The sequence below is a fragment of the Manihot esculenta genome, chromosome 11 (genome assembly GCF_001659605.2).
Source record: "Manihot esculenta cultivar AM560-2 chromosome 11, M.esculenta_v8, whole genome shotgun sequence".
Classification (NCBI taxonomy): domain Eukaryota; kingdom Viridiplantae; phylum Streptophyta; class Magnoliopsida; order Malpighiales; family Euphorbiaceae; genus Manihot; species Manihot esculenta.
In genome coordinates, this window is record NC_035171.2 from 1021669 (window position 1) to 1041918 (window position 20250).

General features: G+C 36.2%; 4 protein-coding genes across 10 annotated transcripts; 2 read left to right on the forward strand and 2 right to left on the reverse strand.

Annotated features, from left to right (window-relative positions):
* The first annotated feature begins 345 nt into the window (after positions 1-345).
* On the forward strand, positions 346-2909 carry LOC110627156 (nascent polypeptide-associated complex subunit alpha-like protein 1). Its single transcript, XM_021773410.2, has 4 exons — positions 346-502; positions 1903-1999; positions 2143-2276; positions 2378-2909. The coding sequence occupies exons 1-4, from the start codon at positions 353-355 to the stop codon at positions 2708-2710; spliced, it is 714 nt and encodes a 237-aa protein (XP_021629102.2). The 5' UTR covers positions 346-352; the 3' UTR covers positions 2711-2909.
* Positions 2910-3911: 1002 nt separating this feature from the next.
* On the forward strand, positions 3912-8692 carry LOC110626617 (SAC3 family protein C). Its single transcript, XM_021772634.2, has 9 exons — positions 3912-4735; positions 4882-5293; positions 6310-6410; positions 6812-7033; positions 7434-7655; positions 7761-7846; positions 7985-8081; positions 8188-8280; positions 8374-8692. Exons 2-9 carry the CDS (start codon positions 4927-4929, stop codon positions 8530-8532), a joined length of 1347 nt encoding a protein of 448 aa, XP_021628326.1. The 5' UTR covers positions 3912-4735; positions 4882-4926; the 3' UTR covers positions 8533-8692.
* Positions 8693-8778: 86 nt separating this feature from the next.
* On the reverse strand, positions 8779-11685 carry LOC110626618. Its single transcript, XM_021772636.2, has 9 exons — positions 11564-11685; positions 11318-11446; positions 10673-10715; positions 10497-10545; positions 10179-10274; positions 9676-9729; positions 9536-9601; positions 9145-9223; positions 8779-9069 (listed from the first exon to the last, which is right to left on the reverse strand). The coding sequence occupies exons 1-9, from the start codon at positions 11618-11620 to the stop codon at positions 8998-9000; spliced, it is 645 nt and encodes a 214-aa protein (XP_021628328.1). The 5' UTR covers positions 11621-11685; the 3' UTR covers positions 8779-8997.
* Positions 11686-12266: 581 nt separating this feature from the next.
* On the reverse strand, positions 12267-16772 carry LOC110627060 (transcription factor MYB33). 7 transcript variants are annotated; one of them, XM_043961587.1, is made up of 5 exons: positions 16403-16772; positions 15583-15708; positions 14527-14892; positions 13297-14299; positions 12267-12910 (listed from the first exon to the last, which is right to left on the reverse strand). In XM_043961587.1, exons 3-5 carry the CDS (start codon positions 14884-14886, stop codon positions 12591-12593), a joined length of 1683 nt encoding a protein of 560 aa, XP_043817522.1. In that variant the 5' UTR covers positions 14887-14892; positions 15583-15708; positions 16403-16772; the 3' UTR covers positions 12267-12590. The 7 variants fall into 7 exon arrangements, with proteins under 7 accessions (XP_043817522.1, XP_043817519.1, XP_021628981.1 ...); XM_043961584.1 differs by having other exon boundaries at positions 15959-16772; XM_021773289.2 differs by having other exon boundaries at positions 14527-15018; positions 16403-16771.
* Positions 16773-20250: the final 3478 nt, after the last annotated feature.

Genomic DNA, 20250 nt, shown 5'->3' on the forward strand with positions numbered 1-20250 from the left:
AAATATTTTTAGGTATTAAAAAATTTATTAATTAATTTTTTATTAACTTTAAATATTAAATATCTTACTATTTAATTTTAATAATGTAAATAAAATTTATTAGTTGATTTTTTTAATTTTATAAAAATTAAATTAATTAATTATTATTTTAAATTTTTTTAGATTAAAATTAATAAATTTTTTAATATTTTAAAAATATTTTAATGTGTTAGAGAGTTTTATTAAATTTAAAGGATTAAATATAATCTATAATTGGGCAGCGAGTGGAAGCCCAGAGAAGCCCAATATGCAGCCCAGATTCCGAATTTAGTTTTGTTAATTCAACAACTTGCGGGTACTATAAATACCGTCAATGCTTATCGTATCCGGTGGGGCTTTAGGGTTTTGCTGTGTTAAAGACAGGTACTCGCTCTATTTGTCTATTCTTAATCGAGAAAAAACCATGACTGCCGAGACCCAGGAAGAGCTTGCTGCTCAGCTCGAAGCTCAGAAGATCCTCGAGGTAACCACTCTTCCCCTTCTTCCTCTATCTCTTTATATTTGTTTGTTTGTGTATTTTACGTGATTAATTTGTACTGGAATCTCAGCTTCTTTTTATTCATCTTTATTAGTTTTATGCCATGTTAGTGATTTATCTCTAGGTCCTATTTGCTCTTCTGTTTTTGTTAGATCTGACTTGATAATGTACTTATTGCCCCATTTTGTTTGCATATATGTTGGACTGCAATTAATATACGATTGGACTCATTTTTTTATTAAATAAAAAGGTTCAAGTTATTGATTCTCGAAATTGAATGGTGAGCAATAAAAGAAGCTAAAGAAAAAAAAAAAAGAAAAGTTAATTTTGTGACCTTTCGTTGATTAGGCTATGAATTCTTGTGCAATTTAAGTATTTTGATTATTTAGAAGGCATTTGTTGGCTTAAAAGATTAACAAGGGAAGATATTAGAAGTTTGGGCATATAGTTTTTAGATGAATTATGTATTGGTTGTCCCACTTTACTTCTATATACTAGGTGCATCAAAGCTAAAAATGGAGTGAAAGAGTCCATCTGAAACCAAGGGGATTTCTAAGTAACAGCTAGTCCACTCTGAGCCACCAGAAGAGATATTTGCCCATCATACTGTTCACCAACTTCACTTTCCTCTATGGGGGCTTGCTCTGTGCCGGTTTGAATCAATCGGTACGAAGCCAAATCCAAAAAAGAGGAATTTGCCATTTCCTAACCTATCTAAATCTTATGCAGATTAGCTTGGGCAAAGTTTCTAGTGCTTATTACATATGATCTTTCTTTCAAGATATGAGGAATAGCATATATAACAGGTCCCTGAAAGACAGAAGCTATAGCCTTCAGTTAGTTGGTGGGATTGGCGGAACCTTTTCCACCCTTGGCTTTGATCCTCATGATAAACTTTCTGTGGCGCAGTACTGCAAATTGTATGAGAACAGAGAGCCACCATATAAGATTATAAAAGTTATGATATATAAAAGGTAATACTATGTGAAAGTTCTTGGCTTGTGAAGTTTCGCTGCCAGCTTTCTATGATGTCTTCTATTCTTCAAAAAAAAAAAATTCAAAGTGCAGTCCTGAATTTTTTTCCCTCAACAAACTTGGGAAAATTTTTCTTTTTTTTCTTTTTTTTTTCCAATCATCTTGTGAAGTTGCTTTACAGAATCTGCTGACTAGATAACCCTCCGATATAATTTTTTTGAAAAATTTCAGTTCTTATATTTTTGTTCTTTTGCTCGATTCTGTTGACATTTCAGTTGTTTTGGTTTTTGCACAACATTGGGTAATGATGTTGATATTTGTCAAATTCTCATGATACTGCTTCATTCTTCCATATTGTTCTTTAGTCTATGGGTTACTAAGCACAATTTTCACATTGTCATTCCATCAAGTCTGATAAGCCTGTGGCCGAGGATGTGGTTGAGGATGACGATGATGACGATGATGAGGAAGATGATGATGATGACAAGGATGAAGATGAAGCTGAAGGTAAAAGACAACTCACTTGATTAACTATTTGCCCATTTCGAATTTATAAAGTTAGCCTTAAAGATGCAATGAAGTCTTATTTAGTATGCAGCCAGTTTGTTTATTTATGTCAACAAATTTTCTCACTTCTCTTTCATTCATAGGGCAACAAGATGGAGATGCAAGTGGCAGGTCAAAGCAAAGCAGAAGTGAAAAGAAGAGCAGAAAAGCAATGTTGAAGCTTGGAATGAAACCTATCCCTGGTGTTAGTCGTGTCACTGTCAAAAAAAGCAAGAATGTGTGTTCTTCCCACTTCCTTGGGTTAATGTTTGTTATTTTCTGCTTCTTTTATATGTGTTTGTCAGGTTTGCTAACAGCATCTGGTGCCACTAAAATCAGATCTTGTTTGTTATCTCAAAACCGGATGTTTTCAAAAGCCCAACTTCAGACACTTATGTTATCTTTGGGGAGGCTAAGATTGAAGACTTGAGCTCACAACTACAAACTCAGGCTGCAGAGCAGTTCAAGGCTCCTGATCTTAGCCATGTGATTTCCAAGCCTGAGACTTCAACCATGGCTCAAGATGACGAAGAGGTGGATGAAACTGGAGTTGAGCCAAAGGATATTGAATTGGTGATGACACAAGCAGGAGTCTCTAGGTCAAAGGCGGTCAAGGCTTTGAAGGCTGCTGATGGAGACATTGTTTCTGCCATAATGGAGCTTACCAATTGATAGGAGCCTTGCGGAAATTGTTATGTGATCTGGTGGCATTATTATTATGGTTCTTCATACTGTTTGATCTGAAATCAGGAATTTTTTGCCCCCCCCCCCCCCAAAATTTGCTATTTTCATATGGATTTGCTTCTGTTGTATTACTGAACAATTATGAAATGCATCTTTGGGTGATAAAGTTGAGTTCCCATTTCTTTAACCGTGTCCATTCCGTATCTGTTTGATTGTTCCTTCAGAGCATAATGCTATGAATTATGTAAAAGCGGAGGCAGTATGTTGAACTGATCCAAACGTTAATGAGGTTAAACCAAATTCAAATGCTCACCAAACTTGAGATTAATGTGCGATATAAAAAAGTTGCAACCATAGTCTGGATAATATAATGATGTGATCGATCTCTTGTATACGCTATGATATGATCATAACAGGTTCTCAGTCGGAGGCATTAAATTAACAAATATTTGGGCGTTCTGCAGGTGAACGTAGAGATAAAAAGTTGCGAGCAATTGATTACACGCATTTACCAAATCATCGGCCCTCTAGATTTTGGTATGTGCCATGGCAATACCTTTGAAGGTATTATAATTTGCTACTTGGACAATCAATCCTAGCCTCGTTCTCGGTACAGGTCTCGTCCTTCAACCACTGTGAATCTTAAAAGGAAACGAATGTGTGTTTACCGTTTGCCAAATAGAGAGGGGAGAGAAACTGGGGATGCCACAAGTCTCTCTGTCCTTGCTACTATCATGGGTATTAGAGCCTGAGCTCATAGCGGAATACTCCATTCGTAGAAGTTACATCTATTTTTCTTCTTGAAATATTTGTCTTTGCTTAAGAAATAACTGCAGGTGAACTTCAACCAGTTAATTTGCCAAGTTTCCTTGAGCATTCTCTTAAATTTTGTAATAATTTAATTTAATTAATTTTTTATTTAATAATTCTATCATTTAAAATAAAAGTATTTAACTTTTTTTAACTTGAAAAATAAATAGAAATTTTTAATAATTTAGTAAGAATTTATTTGATTTTTTTTTTTACAAAACAAATTATATCAAGGAGAGATTTAATGTATTGCTGGTGATATGATGGAGGCTTACAATTAAACCATGAACAAAGCTTGTTAGAGCTTCTAACTTGGCCATAACCCAGCATCTCATTAATCAAGTCTAGAAACAAAGCTAATTGATCTTTCAATTCAATTGCTTTATAGATAATGAGGAAGTGGGAGAAGTGTAGAAACATTCGAGACGTCGGTTGAAGTCCCCGGCTTTTCTAACAGTATTCTAACTGCATTGACCATCGTATCACGTGTTTGAAAAATAGCTCTTGGCTGCAAAAAAATAAATTTCTCTAGGCTGAGGAGGCATACCCTCGAATCCATATTTGGTCGCAATTTACCCTTCAAATCACCCATGAAGAACGCTTAATAGCTGCCACAATTTTGTCATTAGTGTGACAACAGACATGACCAACTCAAAAGATGTTTTGATATGAGAGGTTACCGGATTTGACACCATAAGCTCAGGCTGAAGCTCACCACAAACCATTTTTTGCAGGGAACTCGAATTTGGATTGGGGATTGTCTTTTACTGTAAATGGAGGACTATGACTCGCTTTGCGATCAATTGGTCAAATGGGTATAGATGAAGTGAGCTTTCAAGAGTTTTTAGTACAGATTGAGCCCTCTATCTGTGAGTTAATTTTTGTCGAGCTGAAACTTCTGGGAGGCTGAAAGCAGATCCTAGGGAAGCCCACATCAGTTGACGAGGTACTGAACAGTAAATAACGATGAGGAAGCGGTAAAAGGCAGCGAGAAGTGGACAAGGGTGCTGCAGATGCATCAGAAACCGTTTTCGTACATAAGATTCTTTTTCTGATAAGCGTATTGGTCATTCTGGAAGCCAATTGCCTTTAGGACAAGAAAACGAAGACCAGATTGTTGGGCTCGTAAAGGAGATGGTGACAAAGCAAGGCTTCTGCTTGCTAGGGTTTCCTGATGCAAAGCAATTGTCCGAGTTTGCTAGGGTAAATAGTAACCCGTCACTGGAATATGTGTTTTATTTTTAGCCTTTTGGAGAAAAAAATAATGGCAATTTATAATTTTTTATTGTCTTAATTTCCATTTTCTAATTCTCCTTCCTCTTCTGCTCCCCGATTCTTAATTTTGATAGCTTGTGTTTCTGTGAGGCTGGAAGAAAGATCACAGGAAAGACGCCATGGAAAGGACACATCAATATCGTCACCAAGGCCGAAGCCGGAACCCTTCGTCCTCCCATTCTTCTTCTTCTTCTTCTTCTTCTTCTTCTTCCTCTTCTTCTTCTCTGACTGAATCATCGCGCTTCACCCCACCTGACAGGAATAGCACCAAATTTTCTCGCTTTAACCCAAACACTAGAAGCAACAATGTATCTAACAACACAGCCGGTACCCGTGATGGCTCCGAGTGGAGACCCAGAAGAGGATCAAGAAGCAATAGCACCACCCACCATGGGAATTTGAAAGCAGGAGCACAAGCAGATGAAGTAAGAGTAAAAGACGAGGATTCTTCAATTCTAATCGGAACTTGCCCTTTTATGTGCCCAGGTAGGCTATTCGTAAGTCAATTCTTTTTTGCATTTTCTCGTAAGTTATGATAATGGGGTTTGTTGCATGCACATATTATATTAATCTAGAAGCTTACCGGTGCTTCTGTCGGTTAGATGAGAATTGAACTTCTAGCAGTATGTTTTCAAGATTGCACTTGGTTAAAGCTGGTTTTGGCTACTAGGCCCATTTCTTCATAGTGGAAGAGTTTGCTTGACTATTACTAATGATGGTGTTGGCCTATGTTGAGATGGGAACTCCTGGAATATTGGTAGTTACATGGATTTTGTCACAAACTTGGATTAATATGGTGGTTCCCCTTTTGTCCATGTTTGTTGGGTAGTTTGTTTTTGGTAACGATGAGAAGGAGATGCACTCTTTATATATATTGACTTGTTCCTTCATCATTAGGAATAGCGTTGCATAAAGGATTTTCAAGAGTTTTGTTTGATGCGAGGGCAGTTCTGATAGGAGGTGAACTTGGAAATCTTGGCTAGATTAGTGAGTGAAGTATCTCACATGGAGGTTATAGGATGTTTGATAGGTTCTCATCCTTCTGTCCATCTTAGATTATCTGTGCCGCTTCCCCCATTTTATGAAGAATCTATACGTCTTCTAATGGGTGCTACTTATATGAGAATCAAGCTTCCATTCATCTGAATGTGAAAGCTGGTAACTCTTAAGACTTGCCCAATCTGTCCACACCTTTTACAGCTGTCCTTACTATAGCTTCTGTCATTAGATCCTAGAAGATTTATAGAGAGGCTTCCTTGTCCATAGCCATAAATTGGGGTCACAGATCAGAGAAGAATGAGCTTCCATTTTGTCATTAGAGACATAACTTGCCTGTTGAAGGATCAATTAATTTGGTCATATTTAAATTCTTAACTTCAGTCTGGTCTTTTGAGATGAAGCATGACATGACTCTGAATATACATTTGTTATTTTGACACAATTAAATTTTAACTTGTATTTGTTAACTAGAATTTGCTTTGTGTTAATCTTTGTGCTGATAGAGAGTGAAATGGCACAACGAGAGCAGCTGCGAGACTTAGCTGTGTTTGAGAGGCTACACGGAAATCCAAGGAAAACATCTCCAAGTCTAGCTGTCAAAAAGGTACTTTCACCTAGTATGTCTTCCCCCTCTTGGAGTGGATAGGAATAGTAACACATCTTAGACAATATCAGCAAGTACAGTTGATGGAGATCAGCCTCGTATGAAAGTGCAGTTTATCAGTTGTTAGTTTCTGGGACTGAACACCTTTCAGACGTCATTAATATTACAGTTGCTGCTTTCTTTCATTTGCTTGTGGAATAGCTGTACTTGTTTAAATTAGTGTTAGGATGCAAGCATGCTACATTTTTCTAAAGTTAAATGCTTTTGTAATAACAATAGAAGTGGAACTGGATTTGTGGTTCTCCATCACTTGTAATTTAGTATTTTTTTTAAATGCTGAAAACAATTTATGTTTGAATTTCTTAATGAAAGAACAAATTACCCTCCTCTTTATTCATTAGTTTTGCAGAACTATATCAACCAAGCACCTGCAGACATCTGATGTGCGGCCACTCCCAGTATTGGAAGACACTTTGAGCTACCTTTTAAAAGTGGCAGATTCTGCGGACCATCCTTTTGAAGTAGTCCATGATTTCATCTTTGACAGGACTAGGTCCATAAGACAAGATATGAGCATGCAGAATATAGTCAATGATAAAGCAATCTACATGTATGAGAAAATGGTATTGTTTTTTTTTGGCAGAAACATCTCAATTTTCTTTCTAAATCTTTATAATTAGATTCACTATCTTCATAAGAATTGAGATTCACTATTTTCATAAGAATCAAGAAACAGTTGTATAATTAGCAATAATATGAAACGGTTGTCCTTGGTACCCTTGGATGAGCAATGACAGAATGACCTTTATATTGGATTCTCTGGCATTCACTTTCAAGGAACCATGGGTAACATAGAATCGTTAAATCTGAAACTGAAACACTTTGAAAGTGCCTTTTTTACTTCGCCTTCTTTTCTTATTTCTTTCTTTTTTCTATAAAAAAAAAAAAAAGAAAAGAAAAAATGGTATCCCTGCTTGTAGCTTCAGACATGCATAGATATACTAACTCGTTTTTGCCGCACAGGTTACATTTCATGTTGTATCTCATTATAAGCTTCGATGCTGTGGTAGCAATGCAAATATATCCTCTGTGCATTATCTCAACATGGAGCAGCTTATAAAGGCTCTTACATCTCTATTTGAACTGTATGATGCAAATCGGAATACCACTTCTATTTTTGAGAATGAGGCTGAGTTTCGTTCATTTTATGTGCTGCTTCATCTTCATTCTAGAAGCCAACCAACGGTTTAACTCTACTCCATTGGTGTGGTTCACTTGTATTCTTCATTGATAAAGGCGTCCTTGAAGTAGGTACTAAATACATTCCTTATAACCATTTTGAATTCACAGGGGGAGTCACTTTCTTTGTGGTTTAGCCGTGTGCCTCATTGGATTATCAAATCAGAAAGGATGTGTTTTGCCAGGAGTATTTTACGGTATTTACCTGCCATTTTTAGCTGTTTTCTCGTTTAAGATAAGTTTCTATTTTTCTGTTATTTTTCATTTAAGTTGTTTTGGTGACACCCCAAATTTGAATTGTCTATGAACCGCATTAATAGTGCTTTTCTCTACAGAACTTTTCGTATGGGCAATTACAAGCTATTCTTTTGTACAATAGCTGCTAAGGCGTCCTATCTGCAGTACTGTATTATTGAACCTTACATTAATGAGGTAGTGAATTATGATAGTCTCATATTAACTTTTTCTTCTACCAATGTCAGACTCCTTTCCTTGTTCAATTGCTTATTTATTTTTCAAACAATTTTTTGTTATGAAGGTTCGAGCTTTATCTCTGTCATGTTTAAATAATGTTGGCTACAAGCTCCATCCATATCCTTTGGTACACCTATCAAAGCTTTTGATGATGAAGGTGTGGTCTTCATCACTTGAAACTTGCCAAGATTATTAGTTGGTTGGTATTCTCCATATATTTACTAATTTTGAAAACTGAATGTACTTCTAGGAATCAGATTTGCAACGATTTTGCAATGCTTGTGGCCTTGAGACCTGCACAGATGAAATGGGAAATAAGTTGTTACCCACCAAGCAAACAACATTCTGTATTCCCAAGGAAGGATTTCAAAGAAACGATTTTCCAGGTTTGGAGCAGTTTGAGAAGTAACTTCACGTGTTAAGTAATTATTTGGAGGATTGTTCGTGTGTTGGATGCCCTGTTTCTTCTGCGCCATTAGTGTAATCTGTATGTAATAGAAAGGAGCTTGGAGAGGAATACCTTTCTTGTACGCTTGTCGTTATCAATTATTTTGAATTTCTGAAGGCTATATTGCACTTCCAAAATTTTAGATATTCCTTGGTTAAACAATGCCCTGATGCAGGAAAACAAATTAAATATTAAATAAACATAGAATGAAAGAATTCACGTTAAACTTGTATTTGATGATTTTCACATAGGTAAAGGCAAAAGTTGGAACAGCTCGTGTTCGTCATCTCCTGTATCTACCGGCGCAGGGGTGTGAGCAAAAAGGATATTAGTGACCTTCCCCCCGCCCCAACCCCAAGTTCCCAACCCCATAAAGGGAGGATTCTAATTGAGAAGGAAAAAAAAAAAGAATAAATAAACTCATGCTCAAAGCAATGTCACAACCAAAAATAAGATGAAGGCTAGTCCAAAACAGAATCCAACAATTGCCATGAAAGCCTGCAAATGAACAAATCAAATAAGATAAAGGTAACTAAATTAAAAAGAATATCAAGTACTCCAAACATCACATACCTTCCCCTGAGATTCGAACTTAAATTTGACAGTGAACCATGACAATCCTCTGTCAACAAAAGGTGCAAGAGCAAGGGCCCTGAAGAAGAGCAATCTCTTTAAGCAACGGACACTTGAAATTCAAAATTTATTTTGCATTCATAATTATAGGTTTCACATTCCAAAACAACTATCAAATTACACGATTCCAAAGACAATACCAATGAGACAATCTCATTAAAAACATGAAAAAAATAAATATAAGCTATTGGGACAGGTGCAAGAATTTGACATGGATAGATAAACAAAATAAATCAAGTAATAAATAAAACCACAAGCTTAGGTTATTCATGGATATAAACACAATTATACCAGAAAAAATTAAGATGGCAATTGAGTTCTAGCAGCTTACCCTCCAGCTCTTACAAGCTTGGTAACTTGACTCCCAGCCCACACCATCGCCATCACTTTCAGAAATCTGCAAACTATTACCACTTTGGCATCTTTTCCTACTCTCCTTAAGTCTCGACTCTTGAGAAAAAGACCGCTTACCTTTCAACAGCGGCGAAGTAACCCATTTTTGCAGGAGCTGGGGCAACATAAAACCTAGCAAGAATATGAAATAGTACTCAACAACCATAGGATCTCAAGCAAGAGATATGCCAGAAACAACACTGGTACAAATACAATCCATAAACAAGATATCCTCTGGACTATGATGCAATTAATTCTACATGAAAATAAATCCAAATTCGCTTCCAAATCTACATTACCAAATTTGCTACATGCTATCTTATTTTTCCACCATCATGTATAAGAGTTAATCTAATAACTCCAACAAATGATGAGATATAGGAGCAGTAGAAAATCTTATGTCCTTGTCCTACAATCTTCCCAGCCCTAAATTTAAATACCTCTCTCCTTTTTCCTCTTTTTTTTTCAGTTTTTTTTTTTTTTTTTTTTTCTGGGGGGGGGAGGCAGAAAGTGAGCATCTTGGAGATATGGTGCAATGAAAGAAACATACGTCAATTTATTTGGGAAATTATTTCACTCACCAAACCAACAGAAAGGTTGTGAGGTAATAGGCAGTATTCAAAAGCCCGTATGACAATATTCCAGAAATTCCATATCTCTTCAGTTTCTTTAGTATCCTGGAAATTAAGCCAATAGAAATTCAACTTAAAGAAAAGCACACACCAAAGCAAAAAGATCAGAGAAGATATATATCAGTCTAGCTCGCATTTCTAATTTCATTTTAACAAAGTCAAATTATTCGGACAATATTCAGCACTTAAAGCTTTGAGATTATTAATTTTTGACCCACATGCAAACACATTTTATCTAAGAAACACGTGAAGGCAAGCAGTAAATACTCGCTCGATGTTACCGATTCTTGACCATCATCAGTTTTCTCCCTTGAACCTGAATCAATTGAAGTGAAATTTTAATTATATATAAAATAATGAGGAAAAGAGTAAGTTTGTATAAGTGCATAGCTGGCATCAAAATGTAAATCATCATGATGCAAGTAGACGAGGAAATAACATACCTTGAAGATTAGAAGTGGAGATGTCAGGATCTGAACTATAAGCCTGGCCTTAATACCAAATACAAAACATAAGCATGTTTGGAACACAACTTAATATCAAAAGCAACTGGTAAAGAAGCATACTCATAAACTAATAGCACGGTCAATCATCACTGCCTATGATTATCAAGTTAATCTTCAGCTAAACTAACGGTTGGTTTGGATTGAGGGAAATAGAGATAATAGAAAAGAAAATAAAGGCAAAAAATGAGAAACGAAGAGAAATTACATGTCTAAACTCCTTGCGTTCAAACCAAAAAACTTTCTCCCCAAATTGGTGAGAAATGAAGAAAATGAGTATTATTTATATTGAAATATTTGAATGCCCTCGTTTTTCTGAAGTATCTCTTTCTTAACTTGTAAGAATATCATAGTAATTTCTCATGTTTTCGTTAAAAACAGAAATATCTCCCTATTCTAATAATCTATCCAAAAATAATATAAAAGTAAATTAAATTTATATTATTTGCTTTTCTCTCCATCTCTCCTCCCTAATTTCTCTTCAATTTCCCTAAATGAAACCAACCATTTTGGCTACGTCAATGGGGGTTTTGTAAATTGTCAAAAAGTGGCTAAATTTGAATTTAACTACAACATTTCACTTACATTGCTTTCTCCGTTAACTGAGCAGATTCGTCGAGCATGGCTCCGATGCAGCGAGGAATTCTCCAACTTCTGGAGATTAAAATGCCTTGGAACGCCAGAAATGAACTTGCAGGGGAGCTCGTTGAAACCCTACGAATTACAGCGGAAAAAAAGGAATCAATGATTGCGAAACTAATTTAAAAGAAAAAAAAAAGGCGTAATAAGTTGGAAGTTAACTGTGATGAAAACATTAGAAAAATTGATTACCAGCCGATGCAACGAGAGGACAGAGCAGCCGGTGATTTTCAGCGAGAAAGACGACATTGAGGACTGTAGCTAACGAGTTATTATTATTATTATTATTATTATTTAATTCCTCGACTTTATTTATCGATGGAGCCGCTCGCAAAACAGCGGGTCATCGAAATAACAATGGCGCTACACGTAACGCGCTGGGCATGAAACGACGTGTCGTTGAATGAAAGTGTGTGTCTGTACAATACATCCATAGAACAGAAATATTCTCCTTTACAATTATCAAACCATGTAAAATTTTTCATTATTTATTTGGAAAATTTATATGTACATCTGAGTGTAGACAAATTTAATCAATAGAAATTCAAAAAACTATAATTTTAAATAGTTCCTACTATTTTGTATGTGGGATTTTTGGGCTTTTACGTTGACATGGGAAATTTCAATAATGTTTTTGTACAACACATTATTTAAGATAAATTTTAATTTATTTGACAAGAATGTGGGCTTTTATTAGAAATTTACTTTTTGAGTGCACTTGTAAAAATATGCAAAAACGATGAAAGCTAGAAAGGATCGTTCATAAATTGTAAGACTTGAAAACTTTGCAAAAACAAGTGTGGCCAAATATTTAACAATTTTTTTTAATATATATAAGATGAAAATATCAATGAGGAGAATCTTGTGTAAAATCAATTTGAGCCTGAGAACAATGGAAAATTATTGGAAAATGAAAGGATATCATCCGAAACAAATTGAGTTTAAGAGCATAGTGAAGGCCACAATCCACTTGTATACCCCATCAAGTTCCACATAGGCATACATGAATTGCCCTGTTTCACTAAGCAAGAAATCCAAAGCCACAAATAAACTACCTTGTATCAGACATATTACAGCATAAGTCTTGCCCTAAATGACCTTTTACTGGTCTAGCAAGTACCAGGAGCAGACTTGAGTGTACCCAAATTTGAAGATATGGTCAATACAAATGAAGCAAAAAAGTATCAGCAGTTCACAAATTTGATAGATAGCAATTTTCTCAAGTGAGTTCAGACATTTGACATACAGCAGGCATGCTATTCCATGCGCAAGAGCCAAGCCCCCATCCTTGATTTGATGTAGAAGCTCCAGTAGACATTTGCTCAAAATCACTGCTGAAATCATCACTGAGAAGGGGTGCTATGTTATCCAGCATAAAGTCTTGGTCCTCAACGTAACCTGAACCATCTTCAAGCCAATCAGAAGCAAGTAAAGCATCAGGGTGAGTAATATCCAATCGAGTAGTGGTTTCTTTCTCCCTTTCTGAACTCCGAGCTTGATCAACTGCTGTTAATTTTACATTGCTACCTACAGAACATTCTAACTTAAGTTTAAATCATTGTATTCCAAATGCAGATTATCAGTGTGCAGCTAAAATTTGAATCAGAGAATAGCAGGGGGGAAAACCAAATTGGAAAACAACATTATTTTCAGGAATGAGTAAACATGCAGCAACTAGAGGGGAAAAAAAAAAGATGTGGTCTCTCACTAGGATTGTTTGATATGAGTCCATCCTTAAATTATTTTACATTGTTTGAAAAAGTCAAAGATAAACAACTCTATTTTAAACTATATAAAAAAAAGTAACTCTACTTTAAAATAACAAATTTGATTACGTGAAACAAAACTAGACAAGTACATTACAATGTTTTAGACATTGATCACAACTATCATTAACAATAAACTCGCATGTGAAAGATGCTTACCAGTTAAGGTCTCAGTAGCTGATGGTTCATCCATAGAACTTCCACAGGTACTTATAGGAGTGCACTCACCGAAAAGAGAAGTTGTGGTATGACCTAATGAGGAAAGGGTATCACCGTATTCTTCCCATTCTGTATTGCAAATATTCAAGGCAGAACTTTCAGCAAGTTCACCATGAGTAACAATAGATGAATTTGAACTCTTGTCAGATGAATGATTCTTTGTGCTGCTTAGAGTTTCAGATTCATGAAGTAAAGCATCCAATAGGCCACTATTATGCGGAGATGACTCAACTGTCCCTATAGGTGTAGACTGGTTCAAAGTGTCAATAATTTCAAGTAAACGTGGTGGGGATATCCCCCAGCTACCTAAATCATTTTCTGGATATTGGAATGAAGGGAGCTCCATCTTCACAAACCCATAGTTGGGCTTTGAAGCAGAGAAATTGCCATTTGCAAGGATATGGCTAACTTGATTGCCACCAAAGGACTCTGGGTTCTTGTTGGTGGGATCAAGATGAAATGGAAAAGACAACCCAAAGGATTGAGCAACTCTGTCACAAGAATTATGCTGAAACTGGTCAGACAGAGTGAATTCAGTTTTTCCACTGCCACTGTAACCAGGGATTAAGGTTGTTGATTCTCGAAGATGCTTTTGACAATGCACTGTCGGCGACATGAAGTTACTATATTGAGAAGAACTCAGACCTCTCATTAGCATGCTGCTTGCAGTAATCACAGGAAGTTCAGGGACATAAGATGAGATGCCATGGTTGGCCTTTAAACTGTCAAATATAACCTCAGGTATCTCATAACTGTTGGTTTGCAGGAGATCTTGATGATCTTTATCCCCAGAATAGATTCCACTAATGTTCAGGCTTAGTTGGCTCTCGTAGGATGCCTGCAAAGAGACTTCAGGAGGATACAGAGGTAAACCAGCCCGTTGGCGCCTCTTAATTCGAGTGTTCCAGTAATTCTTTATCTCATTGTCTGTACGACCAGGCAACTGATAAGAAGTAAAAGAAAACAAAATGGAGGATGGTCACAGTAAAGCCATAAACAACTAGATAGAGAACTACAAAAATCTTCATTTGAAAGTATTGCAATAAATTTATGCATCAAACTGTAATATGTAATATTCTTTGCTAGTTTGCACACATGAAATTATGCTGAAACATAAAATGACCATTTACTAGACCGTAACTATCAAACAGAAGGAAACTACAAACTTACATGTGCAGCCATGCGTGCCCATTTGTTTCCCATCTTTGCATGGAGTTCAATGATTAGCTGTTCTTCTTCCTGAGTAAATGACCCCTTCTTCAAATTAGGCCTCAGGTGATTGGCCCACCGTAATCTACAGCTTTTGCCACACCGGAAAAGCCCTGAGTGCTTCTGAACAGCATTCCAATTCCCTTCACCATGCTTCTTCACATATTCTATCAAAATTTCATCTTCAGCAGATGTCCATGGCCCTTTCTTCAGCATAAGTCCATTTGCACTTCCACCACAGCTACCTTCCTCAGCCAACAGAGATTCAGTCTGATCCTTGGAGAGAACACCATCATCACTCTCATTTTTCGTGTGTCTCATCTCCTTCTAATTACACAGCCAATCTTACAGTTACAGCTCAGAACCATTCAATTAGCAGGATAAGAACCCGAAGCAAACTAATCAACACTCAAATAAATGAGCAGGCAATACTTTTTTATACTTGCACTCCACCTGCCACACATTGATTATATTTTTAAATACAATCTCTTTATTAAATATGGCATACCTTAAGTGGGGCCAACAACACTGCTTTACGCAATAACAAAATCAAAAGCAACCAAAGCAAACAAATTAAGCAACAAAAGGGAACAACGCCAACGTCAATAAGCAATGGAAGGGTAACACATAAACTCAAACTAGCAGTTAGACACTCATTTCAAGACTATGAAAGTGAATACACTCCTTGCACACAATTTAATTGGTTTACCAACTATCATTATATAAAAGGAAAGCTTGGGGTCCTTTGTAACAGTATATTGCATTAATTATTATACACAATGAATTGGTAAACTGAATTACGCAACTGTACATATTATGGGATATTATAAAAAATCAGAGGAAGTGCTATCAGGACTACCAAGGACAACAATATATTTTTTTTAAAGAAGAAACTTTAGCGCCAATTTAGCAAAATCTAGCACGATAGAGAGAGAGATGACAAAACACTAAGAGACAGAAAAATAAAAATAAAGTACCAAAAAAGAGAAAAATAAATCTACCAAAAGAATTAAGCACCTGAATCAGATCAAGATGCCAAAACCCAAAGCTGAATTCTGAGTTGCCAAAATTGGAGTCCTTGAAAAAGTTTAGATGCAGTTTCTGAATGAACTAAGAGATGAGGAAAGAGCGAAAAAAGAATACCTGCAAAACAACAAAACAAGGGAAAAATCCAAAATTCAATGCATTGATTGACACCCAGAAAAAAAAAACAAAAGCATACACTGTATCTTAATCGGAATCAGCTCAAAATTATTAAAACGACTTCCAGTAATTACAATACCAAACCCCTATTTTTCCAAGCTATTAAAAGAACAAAAACGAGTGAAGCAGCCTCACTAGAGCTCAATTCTAAAGAGTTCCATTCATAGATCCAAGTAACCATAAACCCTACCTCAATGAAACAGCCAAAGAAAAGGAGAAGCAAGGCTTGAAGAGAGAAACAGAGATCGTAACCGTAATTTGTGAAAATACAGGATAAGCTCTGAGCGTAGAACGAGAGATTTGAGAGATCAAAAAATTCAAGCTCACAGCTAAAAAGCCACAGACTGCAAAACTAAATTTTAAAAAAAAATTCTAAGAAGAGAAGTTAGAATGGAAAATAAAGCAAATAAAAGATCAAGTGATGCCTATGAATACCAGGAAAAAAAAGAGAGAGAGAGAGAGAGAATTAAGCTGATGGCAGAAGGAGAGAGGAATTAGGAGAGAAAAAAGAGGAAAAAGCTCCCCTTTCTAATTAAGTATATTATTATTCTCAATTATTCATCTTTATTAACTTAAATTAATATCTTCAACTCTCTTCCTTCCTCCCATTCCCATTTCTAGAAATAATACAAACCCTTTACTTGCTTTCTGCTGCGGAGAGAGAGATGACTTGACTTGATCAACCATTACTAACTTTTCCTTCTCTCTTTCTTTAGCTTTCCTTTCCCTTTCCGGTATCTGTATTAATTACTACCTCTGCCTAATTCCCGACCAAAATCAATGAAGCATCTCATCCGGAATTCAATATGTGTACGTATATATATAGCAGGAACAAGGATTGGTAAATTGGTGATGGAGCTGACGGCGGGGACCACTGTCTGAGAATTGCACATGTGAGGGGAGAGTAGTATACTTCATCATTGGGTTATTGGATGGTGGAAAACACGCGAGCCTCAATGAGAGTGGGGATTTGGCTCAGCCTAATTGAAATTTTTGCTTTGATTTGCTTGTTTTGATCGTCATTGTCCAGCATCCTCGTCGCTACTTGCTATATTAGGAAGTACATATGGAGAATGAATGATTTGATGGTGTGCGGTGCAACCTATCTTAATGTTTGTGCAACCGTTGAGGATGTGGATGGACAGGATCATGTGATAAAGTCTAATTTTTTTCTTTTGACATCTTTACTTTCTTTATGAGAAAAATAATTGATATAGAATTATAAAGTTGCAAATTTGTCCATTTTTGTTAAGAATGAGAAAAACAAAATAAACATGAAAGAAATTATTTTTTACTAAGATTAAAAGTTTAATTATGAAAAATACACAAATGTTCTATCTTGTTCTTTTATAGATTGTTATATTTTTTCTTCAATTTATTTAGATATTTATTATCAAATAAGAAACATTATTATTTATACATCAAGTTAACTATTTACTTTTTTATTTAAAAAATATATTAGTATTCCTTTTATCTTTAAAAGTTTTTAACTATTTAATTTATTTCATGAATTTCATAGATAAATAAAAACATGAATTGTATGTACTTCTGAATTTGGATGGTGAAAATATGGACCTTCTATATACAAAAATTGTATGTACTTATTGTATTTAATTTTATGCTCAAAGTGGCTGCCCATGGGTTAGGGGTAGTTTTAAAAAACTCAAATTTGGTTTGTTTAAAATTTTTTGAATTCGAATCGAATTTGAACTTTACTCATTTTAAATTCAAACCAAATATTAAGAAATTCAAATTTAACTCGTTTAGCAAATGAGTTTAGACGAGTCGAACTTTTATCGAGTTTAGTTTCGAATTATTTACGAATAATTCAATTTATTTACGTGTATAATGAGTTTTAATTTAAAACTAAAATAATTTTAGTTAAATAAGTATATCTTCAGAAACTTATAGAAATAAGTTTTTAAATCTTAATAATGCAAATATATATAAGTTTAAGAGTGTAACTAAACTATATAAAGCTGAATTTTAGAAAATTTAGATTTATCTCGTGAAAGTATACACAGAGTTTGAATTTATTTCTCTTATAATAATAATTTCAGTTTACTTAAACTGTTAACAAGTCTATTCGCAAGTCTACTCATGAATTCAGAAACGAGCCGAACTCACGAGTAGAATAATATGGAGTTCAAGTTTAGCTCGTTTACCAAATGAGTCTAAAAATTAAGCTCGAACTTGACTCGTTTAAAAATCAATTCAAGTTCGATCGAATTTTTATCGAATCGAATCTCGAGTAGTTTACAAACGATTTGATTCATTTACATCTCTACTTGTGATGGTGTGAGTTCATGTTTTTTTTTTATATTAAAGAGTTACTTAGATGATGTTAAATGCGGTAATAGTTTAAGTTAATTTTCATCGGGCTGATCTACATTTGTAGTTGGGTAGCCGGAGATGATGAGATAATACATACACATTCAAGTTTCAAATTATTAAGTTTGCTTTCACACGCATTTTCTCGTTAACCAAACAGAGAGGTTTATTAGCTAAATGTGAAAGCAGACAATATATGACATGCACATATGGGCGCAGCTGTATATCAGATGTCATCCTTATCCAATCCAATATGCATGCCATGCAAGAGAATAATTAATTATTATGAGAAAGTGAAATCATAAGGGAATGCATTTAGATGCAATTTTCTCGTGAGAAAAGTGCTACTTTTTGCTAATAATTTTCTTCTTTCTCAACCCAACTTGCAAAGGAAACCTAATTAACACATTGCATGATCAAAAAATAATAAAGGAATTCTCAAATATATGTATATTTGAAAGGATGTTTTAAAGATATTTTAATTAGTTGATATATGTTAATTATTAATTTAAAAATATATGTTAATTTTAATATTTCAATAAATATTAATAAATAAGTATTTATCTATATTATTTTGGAAATATATGAGATTATTTGATTGACTCCAGAGTACGTGGTAATTAAGCTGGTTTTATATGTGATACTCATGGCAAAAGGCTGTTTCTAATTATTTTAATGCACTATCATGTAGAGATTACTTATTAATTCTTTTTCTTTTTTGGCTAGTGGACAAATCCTCAAATGGTGACTGGAGATATGGCTGTTGATGTTGATGCCAGCGAACTTTATATGCGGCCTTTAAGGATTGCCCCTTAAGAGAGTATAATTGGCTGAGACTCTTTTTAGAATTATAATTATAATTTGCATACTAATTAATAGTGAAAAGTTTATCCCTTGCATGGGATCTTTCTCTTGTTTTTGGGTATTGTGATGTGAGTTTAAAGGTGACATATAACTTGTACATTTATAAGCGTAGAGATCCATCCTCCTTTGATCTTTGTGGGTTTTGTTTTAGGTGAAGATATAGCTAATGATATGCAGAACAAACACTATTTTTTTTTCCTTCTTAAGATAGAAAGCCCATGAATTAATGTCACGGGCTTAATGATTCCAACTCCGAAAATCGTTTAAGCCGTGCGGCACTCAGCTCAGTCCGTCGAGCTAAGTCAGCCTAACCTCACAAACACGCAGCGGAAAACAATTGAAGGGTTGTGAAGAGCTAAACCAGCTTTTGTGGGATTTGTGGGATGAAGGAAGCTAAACTAGCTAAACTAGCTAGAAGGGAAGAGAATTGGGGAAAATGGCTTTTATATTACACTTGGAAAAAATACACAAGGCAAGCATACAAGTAAACTCACAAATGTACCACAAAGTGTGTACAAGGTGTCCCTATGGCTATTTTGGTGTTGGAGGCTTCCACTCTTAAGTTACATGTTGCCAATAAGGGTATTTATAGGCAAATGAGGGTGCTCAACCGACCTTAACTCGTGGTTGGTGTTTTTCCACGTGTCTGGCCCTGTTTGGGCAGTTTGGGAGCAATCTGGGACGTTCTGGAATTTTCTGGCAGATTCTGGCAATGAACCTCATTTTGGCGTGCCACGGGCCCGTGCGCCCCGCGCCCGCCCGCGCCCGCCCGCGCCTGGCAGCTTTTAGCAGCGCCTGGAGAATCCTCGAAGCTTCTGGAATTCTCGTGCGTCTTCCAGACGCGTGAACCTCATTTCCCCGCACAGCCCACCAGCGTCGTCCCTCGCGTGCGGCCAACCAGCGTGCTTCCTCTGCGCGCGCGGCCCACCAGCGCATCCCTTCTGCGCGCTCGGCCTACCAGCCTCGCGCGGCCTGCCAGCGTGCCCGCTGAACCTCATCTGCGCTTGGACATCTCCGGATGCCCCTGGAACCTTCTCAAATGTTCCAATCCCATTGAACCTCCTTCCATCTGGCGACGCCCCCTGGCTTCCAGCACCTTCTCCCGTGCTGGGCTGGCCCAATTGTACCCCGTTGGGCCTGCCACTCGCCAGATTGCCTCCATTGCCTTCACCAGCCCGTCTGGCCCAGTCTCCCAGTGAACCTCGCTTGCTAGCCCTCCTGGCCCGCAAGTCTGCCTGTTTTCCCCAACAGTGCCGATCACCTCTGGCACCCACGGGCCCGTTCAAC